This window comes from Pteropus medius, unplaced genomic scaffold (genome assembly GCF_902729225.1).
Source record: "Pteropus medius unplaced genomic scaffold, Ma_sr-lr_union100, whole genome shotgun sequence".
Taxonomy (NCBI): domain Eukaryota; kingdom Metazoa; phylum Chordata; class Mammalia; order Chiroptera; family Pteropodidae; genus Pteropus; species Pteropus medius.
Genome location: NW_024350923.1, coordinates 1,645,725 through 1,661,869, shown reverse-complemented (window position 1 = coordinate 1,661,869; position 16,145 = coordinate 1,645,725). Strand labels below are relative to the sequence as shown.

The 16,145-nt window shown below is 64.1% G+C and overlaps 1 protein-coding gene across 2 annotated transcripts; it reads left to right on the top strand.

Annotated features, from left to right (window-relative positions):
* The first annotated feature begins 7,261 nt into the window (after nt 1-7,261).
* CDKN1C (cyclin dependent kinase inhibitor 1C) lies at nt 7,262-9,717 on the top strand. Of its 2 annotated transcripts, none has more exons than XM_039840539.1 (4): nt 7,262-7,454; nt 7,617-8,266; nt 8,735-8,920; nt 9,025-9,717. In XM_039840539.1, exons 1-3 carry the CDS (start codon nt 7,339-7,341, stop codon nt 8,917-8,919), a joined length of 951 nt encoding a protein of 316 aa, XP_039696473.1. In that variant the 5' UTR covers nt 7,262-7,338; the 3' UTR covers nt 8,920; nt 9,025-9,717. The 2 variants fall into 2 exon arrangements, with proteins under 2 accessions (XP_039696473.1, XP_039696474.1); XM_039840540.1 differs by having other exon boundaries at nt 7,267-7,454; nt 8,786-8,920.
* The last annotated feature ends 6,428 nt before the right edge of the window (nt 9,718-16,145 follow it).

Here is a 16,145-nt window from a genome sequence, read left to right as displayed (position 1 = left end):
TCTGGGCCCACTAGCACCCTGGGGGCAGCCGTGGTCTGTGGCCGGCCATACTCCCCGGCCCCTAGCGAGGGCCCCGCTGCCTCTCCCCTCCCTCCATCGCCCCAGTGCCATGGAGACTCTGCTGCCACCGTGCCCCATCTCACTCCGTCAGCCCGGCCCCCGCATCCCAGGGCCCCAGAGTTCTCTGACCCGGGCCCTCAGCCCCGCCGGGCTCACCAGGCCCGTCTTCACCCTCCTCCCAGCCTCTGGTGGTGACCCTCACATCACTACTCAGTCGCGGGATCCCTGAGCTGGGACCCTTCGGGGTCGCCAGAACTCTCCCGACGTGGCCTGTCCCTCGCAGCCCCCTCCAGCTCCAGCTCATTCTTTGCTCACCCTGAGCACCAGCTGTGAGGGGCTCAGGGCCCGTGCGTGCCCACCTCCCCGCCTGGGCCCCCTCCCTTCCCAGGCTCCTTCTCACCCCAAACCCGGGGTGGGCCCTGGTGGGGGCTCATGCCCCACTGCCTGCCATCATAGCATGGCTCACGTCAGTAACTGCGGGCAGCTTGGAGGTGGACCCCAGGCCTTCCTTGGTGGCCCACGAGGTTCCCTTAGGTGGTAGATTTATTTGGGGGGTGTGACAGCTGATGGAGATTGTGGGGCACATGCATCCGTCAGGCCTGCTTTGTTGTCTGGCACTCCCTGGCCACACTCCTGCCTGGAAGGGCCTGTGTGTGCCCTGATCCCCAACGGGCCCCAGCTCCCAGCCAGGCAACAGGAGTCACGATTACTGCTTTGGGCGGAGGTGCTGCAAGCGGCCGGAGCTCAGGTTCTGAGTGTACCCGCTGTGGTCGCCCAGGCCCTCGATGGCGGGCGGGGCTAGGCAGGTGCAGGCCTGACGGGGAGGCCCAGGGCAGCCTCAGAGCTCCCTCCTTTGGGGGCTTTGAGCGGCAGCACTGGTGGAGGATCGAAGGCAGAGGGCGCTGGGCTGCAGGCGGCCGGCAGAAGGGGCTACGGGGCAGGAAGAGGAAGGGGAGGAGCTGGGGAGGAGGGAGGGAAGGAGGAAGGGCCGAGGGGAGGGGAGGGGAGGCGAGGGGTGGGGCGGCCTTCACCTTGGGTCTTTAGCCTCCCTCGGTCCCTCCCCTCTCCCCTCCTTGCTCTTTGGCCTCTTGGCCCCGCGCCCCTTACCTTGTGCTATTTCCCACTAAGGTGTGAATGACAGCCCCCCCAGCACCTAGGGGTATTGGTTGTTTTTTTTTTTGAAAATAAAGCTTCCCCTCTCCACAGTGGGCAAGACACCCCCACCTTAGACTTGAGACTTGGGGGTCACAGAGAGTGAGGTGAGCAGAGAGGCCGTGTGGGGCTGGGGGCCTCTTTCCCAGTCTCCAGTGCGGCTGGCGGGCAGGCCGCTGGCAGCAGTGCTGTCTGTGAACACCAGGGGGCAGCAGGCGCCCAGCTTTGGGCCTCCGCCTGTGGCCGCCCTGCAGCGCGTGAGGAGGTGGCAGGACTGGTCTGGCAGGTGGCCCAGGGCCTCCCTGCCCCCCCATCTCAGTCCTACCCCCTGCCTGAGCTGTTGGGGGAGGGAGGGGCTGGGCACCCCTTCCCCTGAGCCCCTACTCTGTGCAGCCCTGACCCGCCAGGGCTCGGCCTGCTTTTAACTCTAACCTGGTCCTGAGCAGCTGCCACTGGCCGTGGAGGCCCAGCCAGGAGGAGTGGGCGCGCGTGGTGGACGGGTGAATGACCGAGGGAGCGAACGAGGTGCTGACCGCCCAGCGGAGGCCGGGAGCTTGCTCCGCCACCGCGGGGCTCGCTGTGGGAGCCGCGGCTCGCACCCCGTGCCCGGCCCAGTGTGTGCCCAGTAGTAGGTGTTCAGCTAATGTCCAAGCTGAGGTCCCCTGGGCCTGGGGGCACGGGGGCGCCTGCCTCCTGCTCCCCTGTGACCGCACGGCCAGGCCCCTGCATGGGGGAGGAACGGGGTGTGGACAGGGCCCCTCACTTCTTCCTGGCATTTCTGGCTGTTCTGAACGCTGTGTGGGTGTGTTGGAAGCAGCGTGGGAGGTGGGGGTCCTTGGTGTACCGGGTGAGCGGAAGACGCTGACTCCGAGGCGTCCTCACCAGCCCAAGAAGACTAGACAGGAAGTTGGGGGGTGTGGTGGCCAGGAGACCTGGGAAGGGGGCATCGGTTCACCCCACATTCCTTTTTCTTGCTATTTCCCTGGCAAAGTGAGCCAGGGGCCTGCGGCTGTCCAGTCTGCGCCCTGAGGGGTGGCTAGGGGGTGGGGGGTTGGAGGGGCACTGGTAGGGCTCAGAGCTGGCCATAGAGATGTCTGAGACAGGTCCCCACCCGGCCCTGAGACCCTCCAGTGCCTGCCCCCTACCCTGGGCCCCCTCTCCAGCCCTGGGAGGGTCTGGCCAGGGGTGGGAGGTGGGGGTGGGTGGGAGCTGGGATGCTTGACCATAATGGTCTAGAGTTTCTGGGACGCTCTTTGTTGGAAACAGGAAAGTCCTGCGCCAGCTGGGATGAGGGGTGCCCCCGCTCGAGACCCCGAAGGGGAGCAGCGCCTGGGCCTTTGGGAGATGGGCCTCGCGGCGCTCACGTCCAGGGCTGTTCCCTGCGCCCGCCTCCCCTCCCGCCGGAGCCCGGGCCGTGAGGACCCGGCCGGCCCCCCGCGCACAAGGCAGCCCCTGTAATCGGAGCTTTCGAGCCGCGCTGCGCGGCATGTGGACGCGTCACCGAGGGAGGCCGGCACCTGCGGAGGACGTGCCTGGCAGCCGCCGCGGGAACAGCCCGTGCTGGGAGGGGGGCGGGGCGGGGCGAGCCGAGCGCGGGAACTTGGTGCGGGAGGAAAGCTGGCTGCGCCCGGCGCTGGGCCCCCGCCAAGGCGCCGGAAAGCCTCCCCCTCCGCGGGCGCAGAGCCGCCGCGCCGCCTGCCGCTGGGGGCTGGCTGGTTAATCTGTAACTCCCCACACCCGCGGGGCCTCCAGGCCCCATCTCATGGAGGAGAAGGGGGGCTCGGGGCCCCAGCCTTCCCAGGGGGGGTCTCGCATGGCCTGTCCAGGGCCTTGTTGAAGGACCGGGGCTGGGGGATGCGGCTTGAGGCCAAAGGGGGGGCCCTTCCACGGCCGCGTGGGCACCCCCGAGGGCCGGAGGAGAGGGGTGAGGCAGTGAGGGCTTTGCCCTGGTGGGGTGCGAGGGGACAGGTCAAGGCCAGCACAGAGGAAGGCAGACGGGCTGGGCGGGACTGGGTCACCCCTCGGGTGGGGTGCACCCGAGGGCTCGGCCATCCCTGGGCAGGGCCGTAACCCCCACAGATGCCGCCTCTGGCTCTGGGGTCTGGGGGGTGTCCGGGGAGGTGTACCCGGGAAACTTTGACTTCCTTTCCTGTTGTGCTCACCAGCCCCTTCCAGAAAGTTCAGTGGAAGGGCTCAGGGCTGGGGAAAGGCACGAATCTGCCGCCGGCGCTGGGTGACCCCAGCCAGGCTGCTTAACTTCTCCGACTCTCGGAGCAAAGCGGGCATCGAAATGCCGCCCCCTCCTCCGTGGGTTCTTGAAAGGATTAATGAGGCCAGGAGCCCGCCCGAGCAGGCAGGCTTGAGGTGGCTGGTGTTGTCAGGGTTTGCATCATCCCCCTCGGGTACCGTCCCGGATAGCGTCAAAGTGGCTGCGGGAGGGGCGCAGACACAGACACCCCTTGCAGGGTCCCTGGAAGCACTGAAGGGGGTCGTCCCCGGGCACGCAGACCGCCCCCCAGGCTTCCAGAGGCAGTTCCCTGCGCCTCCCCCGACGAAGGGAGGCTGGGGTGGCCGAGTGGCTGGTGCCCAAGTTGGCCGCCAGGGGGCAGCGTGCGGCCGCGGACGGCGCCGCCGGCCAGCCCCGCCCCGCCTCACTTGGGCGAGTGTTTGCGACCCGAACCTCGGCGTCCTCGGCTGAGAAAGGGACCCCGATGTCCACCCATGGCGAGGGCGTTGGGAGGAGAACTAAGCTCCGCGAGGGGCCGGGTGCGGGTGAACGCCTTGCCCGCTGTAACCTTCCTAGTTCTCCGTCCCCCCGTCAGGAAAATGCCCGTGTCCTACGTGCGAGTGAGTGGTGTCTGCAAATAGACAACCCCCCAAATCTAGCGGGTTAAGACACAATAAACTTGTTTCTCTTTCCAATCACAGTCGGGTGGGTGTGCGGATGGCGCTGGTGTCTCTGCTCTGAGCGGCCATTCGGGGCTTCTGCTACCTAGAGGCTCTGTCGTCCCTAGGGGTCCCTCCCTGGACCCCCCATCTGGCCAGCAGAGAGGGGAGAAGGGCGGGGAACGACTGGTCGGTTTTGAAGGCCGGCCCAGAGGTGGTACGGAGCACTTCTGCTCACCTTTTGTGGCCAGTTTTGTGGCCCCACCTTGCTGGGACGGGCTGGAAATGTGGCCTGGAGGAGGAGGAGGCTGCTTGCTGCTTCTCCCGTGGGAGATATGCGTGGGGTGCTTATGAACCCCCCCCCTGCAAGCGGGCTCCCTCTCCGGCGGGCACGCAGGATCTGGGGCACTCCGGCAGCCTGGGGGCGTGTCCTTGCCCGTCCTGGGGGCCAGCACCCCTCCCCAGCTCCGCTGTTTGCAGCAACAGAGTACAAACATTGTTCCTTTTGTTTCTTTTCTTCCTTGGGATATATTTTTTGATTACAAAAGTAGAGCTTGGTTTTTGTATCCAGACAGATGTTTGCTTGCTTCGGGCCCCTTGGGGCGGAGAACTGGGCCTCCCAGCCCCCACCTCCCTCCTTTGGCCGTCCTCCCCCCTCCCCCTTCTGTCCCTGGCTGGAGGGGGAGGGACCCAGCCTCACTGCTGGGACCTGTAGTTTCGGTAAACCAGTGGTTACCATCCTGGGTCAAATTCAGGGTCACAGACTCAGAGAAGGTCACCTTCCTTCCCTAAGGAGGCTGAGAGAGGAGGTGGCCCCATGGCCCCTGGAGAAGTAAAAGGAGGAAGCCAGGCAGCTGGAGGAGGGTCTGGTGGACCCCGTCCCTTCCCGGCGTGGCCCTAGCAGCTCCTCTCCCTGGCAAACAGGTGAGGCCCAGCGACTGCCACGCTGTGACACGAGGCATGTGGGACATGGAGGCAGGACTCAGTGTCACATGTTGCTGGGCTTGCCATTGTGGGGGTCCCTGGGACGTACCCGCCTGAACTAGCTGGCTTCCTGGGGATGTTGGGGTGGGTCCTCCCCAGCCCATCCGCACATGGGTAGGGTCGCACATAGGGCCGCTCAGAGGCTGGGTGCGGGGCCAGCGTCTGCTCATTTCTTAAGCATACGCTAGGTCACCCCCTGCCCTTCAGTGGCCCAGGGCAGACAGGTGCTCCACCCTTGCCAAGGAGGAGAGCACAGGCTCCCCTGGGTGCCCAGAGCAGGGCTGGGTGTGGGGTGGCTTTCCTTCTCACGGGAGGGAGACCGCCTGAAGGCCAGACCTGGGCTGGGGGTGGCCCGGGGCACCCCGACACTCGGGAAACGCTGGAGGCCTGCATTTTGTGGTCACTGCTGTGGCCACGACATCAGGGCCGGGAAGGCCTCGCCTCCTTCCAACCCCAGGCCAGGTGGCCTCAGCCCTGCAGCATCCACACCTGTGCAAAACTGGGATACAGTTTACAGGAAATAATTCAGCAGAAAAAAATCGCATTTGGTTCTGCCATCGAGAGCTCGCCCCTCGCCTGGTTGGTGCCCTCTCCTGTCACCCCCTCACTGAAAACCTTGCCTCCAGGGCCCTCCACCAGGACGCATTTGCTTGTTGTCACAGTGTCCTATTTGTCAGGGCATCCCGGAACCCACCAGACACTCCGAGGGAGGCAGGCTGGTTGGGGTCAGGCCTGCTGGCCTTAGTTCCCTCGCCCGGCTCATGGGCCCACACCAGGATGGGGCTGAGAGCTCAGGGCTCTGCCAGACCCTAAGCTCCCAGGCGGGCTGGCAAGGGAAAGCAGCAGGAAGCACTGGTCTTGGGGGGCCTGGCCTGGAGCATGGGGGGCTGCCACAGGGAGCACCGTGGGGGAGGGGCATGGGCCCCGGCAGGCCCTCCCTTTTCTGGGCTGGCCTCCCCATCCCTGACACCCGTAGGGCCCCGTGGCATGCACACCCTGCCATTCCTAGGGGCGTCCTTCCCCAACAACCAACAATATTTATTGGGCACGAATGAGGGCGTGCTAGCCTTCCACATCGGTGGAGCGATGCGTCTCCTACAGCAGCTAAGGCACAGCTGCCTGGGCTGCTGCTGGGGGAGGGGGAGCTCCCCCTGGGACGAGGGACAACGCTGGCTGGCGCAAAGGATCAGCAAACCCAGTCAAGGCCCTAGGCTAGGTGGGGGCGGGGTCCACCCCAACGGAGAAGACTCCAGTGCCGTCCAATCCCCTAGCCAGCCTGGGCACTCAGCCCCCCTGCCCGGAGTGGCCTGGCCCAAGCCTGAGGGGCGCTGGACGCCCGGTCAGCGACACGGCGGGCACCGCCCAGGATGGGCTCGGCCTGTTTCCCACCCGCTGGACACGGCTGGAAGGGCCCCAAGAACTTGAGGCTTCAAACCCGGGCTCCAGGGGGCTGAGGGCCAGCTCTCGAGGTGTCCGCCGCTTCGGGGCTCGACAGGAGCTGCCCTCCTTCCCTACCGCCTGCCCTCCCCTTTCCTGCTCGAGGGTCTTAGGACCAGCTGGCGTGTTAAAGCTCCAGGTGCGCGGAGCCCTACCAGGGACACAAGCCCTAGGCGCAGCAGGCCGCGCGGGGGCAGCCGAAGACCCCGTCAGGGACGAGCTGGCGGTGGCGGGTTAAAGCCCCGTCAGCTGGCGCGGGAAGCCCAATGGCGAGCGCTGGCGGCGGGCTGGGCGCCCTTGGGGGGCGAGTCAGTCCTGGCCGGACGCTGGACCCGCCGGGGGCCGTCGCCCGCTGCACCAGGGAGGGCGCGCCGGCCGAGTGGGGGGGCCCGCGCTGCCTCCGCCGGGCAGCCCCCGCCTGCAGACAAAGGAGCCAGTTGGGGGCGGGAGAGATGGGGGGGTGGAAATGGGGCGAGGGGGCGGGGCGCCGCGGTGTCACGTTACCGCCCGGCAGCGCCCTTTAACTCTGGCCCCGCCCCGCTCGCCGCGCGCTGTCCGCGCCCCGCCAATCGGCCCGCTCGCCCCGCCCGCCCTCGGGTGGGTGTGTGCTCGCGGCCAATGGGAGGCGCGCGGGGGCTGGGCCGCCAGCGGGGAGGGGGCCGCACGGTGCCCGCCAATCGAGGCCGTGTTGTTGAAACTGAAAATACTATTTTATGCTAATCGCGGCGGGGCCCGCGGGCCGGGGGGGTGGGACCCTCGTGTATAAAGGGGCGCGCGAGGGCTGGGCGTTCCACAGGCCAAGTGCTCTGCGCTCGGTGGATGCCAGCCAGGCTAGAGCCAGCCGAGCGAACGAGGACAGGCACCGAGGGGGCGCGGCCGCCGGCCGGAGGACACAGCGAGCTAGACGCAGGAGCCGTCCACGGCCCGACAGCCAGGTAGCGGCCGCGCCCGCCCTCCCGTCGCGTCCCGTTGCAAATGCAGACTCCGGCTGCTCGGGGTCTCACTTGCGCGGGGTCTCCGCCCTTCTCTCCTCCTCTTCTCCCCTCTCTGTCGCGGCCAGGGCAGTCCCTGGCCACGTCCGACGTGTGTCTTTGCAGTGCATTGGCAATGGAGCGCCTTGTCTCCCGCCGTAGTTTTCCCCCGTTAGTGCGCACCAGCGCCTGCCGCAGCCTCTTCGGGCCGGTGGACCACGAGGAGCTGAGCCGTGAGCTGCAGATGCGCCTGGCCGAGCTGACCGCCGAGGACCAGCGCCGCTGGGACTACAACTTCCAGCAGGACATGCCGCTGCCGGGCCCTGGGCGCCTGCAGTGGACCGAGGTGGACAGCGAGTCCGTGCCCGCTTTCTACCGCGAGACGGTGCAGGTGGGGCGCTGCCGCCTGCTCCTGGCTCCTCGGCCCCGCCCGGACGGCGCGGCCGCTAACCCGCCCCCCGGGCCGCCGGCTGACGAGCCCCTCGACAGCGTGGGGGAGGCGCCGGCGTCGCCGTCCAGCGGCCCGGCCGTGGCTCCCGCCCCGGCCCCAGCCGCGGCGCCACAGGAGAGCGCTGAGCAGGAGGCGGGCCCGCCTCCGCGCAGCCAGGAGCCAGTGGCCGAGCCGCTGCACTCAGGGAGCTCGGGGCGCCCCGCGCCGGCTGCTGCCGCCACCGCCGCAGCCGCCACTGCCGCCGCTGCCACCACGGCTGCCACCACCGCCGCCGCCGCCGGCGGAGGCGCGGCGATCAAGAAGCTGCCGGGGCCTCTCATCTCCGGTGAGTCGCGCGCGGCCCCGCCCCGGCCCGGCCCGGCCCTGCTTTGTCCAGCTGGCCGGGCTCTGCGGCCCTCGGGAGCTTCGCTTGGTCCCCGCCTCCTCCCGTGGCATTAAAGGGCCCGCAGCGTGCAGGGCGCGGCTGCGCCCGCACCCGGTCCCCACCCCGCTGTTGTGCTCTCTGGAGTGGGAGGGGTGGGAGGGCGCGCTGTGGACCCCTCGGAGCGCGATCCTCGCCTCGGCCGCTGGAGCCCCTCCCCGGGCGCGGCCGGGCGCGGCGATCGCGGCGCGGAGCGGGTTAAGCGCGCGGCGGCCCCGGGGGGCTTGGCCGCGGGACAAGGGGAAATGCTTACACAGCACATTGCGCGGCGACGTAAACAAAGCTGACCCGCCGCGGACCTTGGCGCGGGCGGGGACGGCACCCCCACTCCGGCCGGCCAGCCGCCCGCGCCCCCTCCCGGCTCCTTTTTAGGTTCCCCGGGCCGCCCCCGCCTTGACCGGCTGCGCGCGCTGTCGCCCGTAGATTTTTTTGCTAAGCGCAAGAGACCTGCGCCCGAGGCCAAGGCTTCCAACGAGGTCCCTGCGGGATGCACCGCGCCTGGCGGCGGTCCACCCGTCGGCCCCGCGGAGCAAACTCCGCGCAAGCGTCTGCGATGAGGTATGCGGGGCGCCAGGGGCGCGCGCGCGCGGTGGGGGGGTGGTCGCCCCGCGGGGTTTGCGGGCGCAGAGTCCCCTCCTGCTCAACGCGCTTCTCTCCCGCAGCCTCGCGCCCAAAGAGCCCCGAGGGAGCCCGCTGGGCAGCGGACAGGAGAGGAGCGCTGGGCCTCGGCTGGGACCGTCCATGTAGCAGCAACCGGCGGCAGCTGCCACTGAGCAGCGTTCGGTTTTGTGTTAAAAGTTTGAAAACTGTGCAATGTATTAATAACGTCTTTTATATCTAAATGTATTCTGCACGAAGAGTACACTGGTCCCAAGGTGTAAAGCTTTAAGAGTCATTTATATAAAATGTTTAATCTCTGCTGAAACTCAGTGCAAAAAAATGAAAAAAGAAAAAAATGGAAAAAAAAAAGAAAAAAACATGTATATTTGTACAAAAAGTTAAAAAAAAAAAGTTATACTAACTTATATTTTCTATTTATGTCGAGGCGTGGGCCGCTCTGCCACGCAATTGCTCGGTTATTGGCTATGCCAAAGGCTCGTCACCCGCATCTGGTTATCCACAAATGTAAATTTATTTTTATAGCGGACTCTGGGGGGGTCGCTCACAAGCCGCAGCTGCCGTACCAGCCCATCTAGCTTTGCAGTCTCTTCGCGCTTTCGCTGTCTCTTTTATTATTATGAGTATTTTAAACTTGAAGTCAAATCTATAAAAATGGTTCCTGAGCCGTCTGCACCACTGCCCCGGCCCCTGTCCGCCGGGTTCTAAATAAAGAGGCCGAAAAATGCTGCAACTCAGCTCCGTGTGCTTGTACTGACTCCAGCTTTTCCTGGGGCATCTTCAAAGTTAGGGAGGTAGAGTGGCAGCCCTAAACGGGGACTTTTTCTTCTGGCGGGCTTTCTTCTGGCAGGGCTGGCCCGGGCCCACCTGCTGCAGGCCCCGAATTTAGGGATGAGCGGCCCCGCCCTGGCTCGTGCACACACACACACACACACACACACACACACACACACTCACACAGAAACACATAGAGACACACAGACACACACGCCCTCCCACACCTGTGGGGCTGTGCCCCAAGATGGAGCTCGCCTTGCTCCAAGGAAACCGCCCACTCTCCAGCTGCCTTGAGCTGAGTGGAGACGGGGCTCAGGTCGGCACCTGTAGGGGTTGCGCCCACGCGGACCCCCACTCTCGTCTGGCTGCAGTGGCAGCCTGGGACTCGCGAACAACGTGGAGTTCCAATTGCTCCAGGATCAACGGCTTCTGCGGGCTGGCGACCCTCAGGGCGCGGCCTTGGGACCCCTGACGGGTTCTTGGCATCTTCCCGCGGGCATGGGGGGAGGGGCGGCCTGAAGGCCTGCGGGGAGGGGGAGGGGAGGACACGGGGCAGTGCCCCGGACCCGGTGGGGGTGGGGAGGAGTGGGCGCCGAGGCTTCTGGAGAGGGACTTCAGGCTGGGTCCACCCTCGCGCACCCACCAGCCTTCTGGTTTCAAAGTGCTCCCTTTTAGTCAAAAAGGAGACAGTTTTTTAATAGCTGAACTATAAACCTCTGAAAATTACGGCTTACAGTGGAAAGGGTGACGTAGAATGGCAGAGATGGGCGGCGAGTGGCGTTTTCGCGGGTGCCTCGGCCACGAGAAGCGGGCACTGGTGGTGTGTTTTCCTACCTGACCAGTTTGGGGACCTCACGGACAAAGGCGGGGCCCTTCCCTGGGTTCTGGAGATGTGTGCGGACATTACTCCCTCCTCCCCACCGCCCCAATTCCTAAATGAACTTGGAAGGAGGGAGCTGAGAGGGCCCCACGGCCCAGCTGGGGCCAGATGCTGAGGTGTCCCCCCCACCCCATGAGAGTGTGGCCCTGCCCGCTTCGGCTCTGCATTAGCCTGGTCAGAACCAGGGAATCGGCCCTGTGTAGCCCTGACTTCAGGCTTCAAACCTCCCCTCTGGGAAGGGGGCCTCCCCCACATGCCCTGTGTGCCTCCTGAGCTGCTGCACGGCCAACGGGGGGGAGGATGGCCGCGGAGTGGGGAGGGGAGGGAGCCCGGAGGGGGGCTGTGGGCACTCTCCCTGCATTCCGATTGCTACCGATGACAGAATCTGGAGGGGTGGGCACCTCGCAAGCCCCGAACATGAGGGCTAGCCAGGATTCTGCCCTGCTCTGCTGCTCGCGGCCCTGGTCCCCAGGCCAGGAGCTTGGGGGCCGGGCCCATCTGCCCCCCAGCTTCAGATATCTCTCAAAGGCGGATTTCTCCAAAGCAGTGTGAGGGCTACGTGGGGGCAAGAAGGGGACCCTACTGCTTCTTGAGCAGGTTTCTCCCTGGGGCAGGAGCTGGCAGGGAACACCAAGATGTCACCCCCCGGCCTCCGGGAAAAAGCACTGGGTTTTGATCCACACACGTGTCCCCCCTTCCCCGCACATGTGGCCCCAGGAGCCCTTCTCTCCTTCTGCAAGCCTCGGTTTCCCGCCGTTGACGTCCTGTATGAGGACAATCGTGTAAATAACAGCATCTGACGGCACCTCTGCTCGTCCGCGTGTCCCCGGACATCAGGGCGGGCCCTTTCCTCTCTGTTCCCAGGCTCGCCTGAGCCCCAGAGCACCCGGCACGAACATGGGGTGGGTCTGCCCTCTGTCACGGTGTGACCCCAGATCCACTGGGGACCCGTGATGATGATGACGACAGTGACGACCATGACGAGGGGCCACTTGGCTTTCCCCTTTGGGTCCTTGCTCTGTGCCTGGCACGTGCTGAGCACGAGTCACCTTCCATGTGGCCGCATCGTGTTCCTGGGTGTCTAAGGAGGAGACCGAGGCAGGGAGTTACCTGCCCGAGGAAGATCTGCTGACTGTGGCAGAGGCTGTTGGGCTCTAGAGCCTGAGCCATTGAACTATCTCAGTCCCTTGTAGGGAGGGCCCCAGGTGGGGAGGGAGCCAGGCCTCCGGCTTCGTGAGGGAGGGACGGGGGGTGAGTTCGGGCGTGCGAAGCCTGGAGTGCAGTGCCCGGCACACAGCGGGCTGCAGCAAACAGTAGGGTCTGGGATGCCTTGTTCCCTTACGGAGCTGGGGGCGCATACCAGGCATGGTGCTGGGCTCCGGCAACATGGCAGCTTCTCGTGCCCTGAGCTGGAACGGCAAAACCCGGAGCCTTCAGCCTATAAACTGGCGAAGCCGGGACAGCCAGGCAGAGGCTGAGAAAGGACTGCCCTGGGCAGTGGTGGGCAGAGCACTGGGTGCTCAGCGCAGCCCAGCGTGACAAGACAGTGCGCAAAGCGGGGACAGAGCCCGCAGCTGAGGGAGGACCAAGGCCGCGGGGGAGGCAGGGTGAGCGTCACAGCCCGACCGGGAGGCCGCAGAGTGGGGGCTAGGGCCCTGCTTGGGATGTCCCCTGCTGCCGGGCCCTGGGCCCTGGGCTGGCCTGGCCTCGGGGTGGGTGTTGAGCATGCATGTGGCTTAAACATTACTCAACATAAGAGTGCCCTTCGGGGTGTGCCTGCCAGGCCTCCCCACTTCCTGTCCTCTCCCACTGGTCTCCTGGACCTTCCTGGAGCTGATGGGCCGGAGTCAAAGGTTGGACTTTATCTGCAGACAGCGGGAGCCCTGCAAGCATTGAAGCAGGTGACAGAGCCGAAGGGACTGAACAAGCACCCGAGGGTGCTGGGTAGAGGGGGAAGGGGGACTCTTACAGTTCCCGTAGCCTTGGAGGCAGAGGTTCCAGTCGGGCAAATAGTCCAGTGCTTCTAGCCTGCCAGACGCTCTGGGCACCAGAGACCCAGCAATGAATAAAAGGGACACAATCCCCTGCCGGCAGGAGCTGCCTGGACAATGGGAGGTGACATAACAAAACCTGATAAGTGAGTTATAGCAGAGGTGATAAGTGTTAGGAGCAGCCAAGCTGAGCCCGCAGGCCAGAGGGCTATTGTTTAGAGCAGGCCAGGCCAGGAAGCCCCTCTCCAGCTCCCCAGCAGGCGACATCTGAGCTCTGCTGAGGTGAGGGGTGGGAGCCACCACGGAGAGGATCAACCACGGAGAAGATCAAGATGGTTCGGAGAACAGTCTGTGCAAAGGCCCTGAGGCCTGGCATATTCACGGGCTAATAGACGGGCGGAGCTGGAGGTGGGCGGGGGCAGCTGCGAGATACATGGAGGGAACTGCCGGCCTTGGCCTTGTCGAGGGCCTGGATGGGGCCGGGAGCCCTCCGGGTGTCTGGTTCTGAGTAAGTGTGAGCGAGGGAGCCTTCCCCCGGGAGGGGTCGGCAAAGGGTGCAGACCCTTTCTTTCCAACAGGAGCTGTAATTCAGGCCTCCGTGTCCTGACCTCCGCTCTGAGTCAGGCCCTGTGGACCGCAGGACACGTGCTTAGTTTTTGCAAGAGTCCTGCCCGCGAGATGTCTGCACTCCAGGTTACAGGTGAGGGCAGTGAGGCTCGGAGACACGAAGCAAGTGGCCCAGACTCACTCTCTGGCTAAATACGCAGCCAGAGCACAGCCCAGAGCTGCCAGTGCCTCGGCCCAGATGCTGCGTCAAGAGGACCGTTTCTTAAAAAAATAAAATAAAAACATTATTATTAGCCGAAGTCTATATTTTGTGTAGGAGCCCAATCTGGGTGTTGTGCATTCTGTGGGTTGGGACGAATGTATGTCGTCCTGTGTCCACCATGACACGGTCTCACACGGAACAGTCCCACTGCGCCTCCCTCCACGCCCCGACTCTGTGCCCTGTCTGTTCACCCCTCCCCCCAACCCCCTGGACAACCACTGACCTTTCGTGTTCGTGGCTCATTTCGCTTTAGCCCTGCATAGTCTTCCTTCCTCTGGACGTCCCGCTGAGTGAGGAATCCTGCGCAGCTGCCTTAAGCCAGCGGGGCTTTTTGTTATGCGGCATAACTTCCCCGAGCTGACTGGGACACTTCCTCTGAAGACCCCAACCCACCCCTCCAGGTTTCTGGCAGGGAGAGTAGCCTGTTCTGGAAACTGGGACGCGTGTTCAGAAATTGTGGACCCCTCTCTGAGCACAGCATTCGGTGTCCCGCAGGTGCTGAATCCAGCCTGTCACATTTAAGAGCTGGCAGGACGAGTCTTTCAGTGTGTGGCAGGGTCCCACGTCTCCTCTGGTGGCCTTCTGTTTTATCGTCTTTGTATGGGCTTTAAAAAGTGTCCGGTACGTGAGGCAGAGCGCTGGGCACAGGGGGCCGTAGGGGGGATGGGGGGGCCCGGGAGGGCACGGGGAAGGACAGCCAGTGTGACCGCGACCCAGAATCTGACCGTGCCCCTGGATGTGGTGGCCACATATGGTCATCCCCACCACGCGGATTAATCGCCCTGGACCAACAGAACTGGTTGGTGACAAGTGTCTGCATGAGTGAAGTCCCAGGTGGCCCCTCGCCTGCACGGCTCCAGTACGGGCCAGCTCTGGAGCGAGGCTCGCGTTCACAGGCGCGGTGTGGGACAAGGCGCCGGCTGCCTGCCGCGGGGCGCTGGCGGCCTCCGGCCCTGGCGGGTTTTCTCTAGGACTTGCTCTCTGTCAAAGAAGGTGCCCCTTCCCTTAGATGCTCCAGCTCTGGTGACAGCAGGTTTGGGGGACAAAGCCTGGGCCCTTGCCTGGAGCGGACAGACACCCCAGTTCTGGGGCCTCTGAGGGACTGGCTGAGACCTTGGTCTGATCTGCATCACAGCTCAGCTCCTCCCTCTTCCCTGACCTGACCCTCCACTCTGTGGGGGGGGCAGGCAGGAAGCGGGAGGCTACAGAAGCCTCGAACAGCTGCCTTTCTGGACTTCTGCCCTGCCACCACCGGACACCTGGACACACAGTTTGGACTACCTACGGACTTTACCTGTAGACACCTGGGACACACACATGTGGTTTACACACAGGACCCACACCTGCCCGGACACACACACGGACACACACCGTTTTTGCAGGACAGCTATGGACACACACACAGGACACACATGGACACACACACCACCGGGACATACATGGACACACAGGACACACGGGACACACACAGGACACACCTGGGACACACACACAGGACACACATGGTTACCTGGACATGCAGGACCTGGGACACACACACGGACACACACACACAGTTACCCTGGGACACACACATGGACACATACCTGGGACCCCTTTACACATGGACTACCATGCTGGACACCTACGGACACACACCCCAGACCCCCGCCCCTTGCAGGGTTCACATCCACATGGTTATACAGACCCCACAAACACACACCTGAACACACACAAACACACAGACACACACAAACACACACAGGACACACACTAGCTGGGGACTGAACAGGACAGCACAGACCACCAGGACTAGTGGAACCACAGACATGGACACACCTGGTGTCCCCACAGGACACAAACACAAACACCTGAGAACACACACACACCGTTACACACACACAGACACCCACAAACAGGGACACACACACACACATGGACACACACCGGACCTACACACACACACGGACACACACAAACCTGGGGATACAGACTTGGACCCCACCACCCCTGGCAATTTCCCACCACCACCAGGCACACAAACACAGGACAGGACAGGACACACACAGGCCACACACACACCACTGGGACACTGCAGCAAACCTGAACCTGGACATGGGACATAGACATGGATTTTACACACAATTACCCACACATGGGCACACCCAAACACAAAGACACAGACACACAGACACATGGACACACAGACATACAGACTTACCTACACAGCCGTGCACGCACGCAGACGCATACAGACACGTACATGCAGACGCGAACACACACGTGTCCAGTAGTTCATCTTGTGTTTGTCTTTGATGAGGGAGGAAAATGGTCATAATTTGGGAGTGGGTCACGGCTGTGGTTGGGCACAGTCACGCCCTGGTCACTTATTCTGACATTTCACAGTGATATTTTCTAGGCCCCGAAATGAGTGTTCCAGGGTCGTCAAGAAACTGATTGTGTCACTGGGCAGCGCTCCCTGAGAAAAGGTGTAAAATGGCCCCTGGTGGCGTCAGGAGGAAATGCTTCGCTCCTGGGGTGCCTTGTCCTCAGGGGGACAGCCCGCTTCAGTGCGGAGGGGCTGGGTGTGCTAGCCGCCCCCTGCCCCCGGTCAGGCCACAGCTGCCCTAGCTGACGCCGGGGCATGGAGTCAGGTGAGCGCCAGCATCCGCGACCGTCTGCCCCTGGCAGGAGACCGTCCGTTCCACA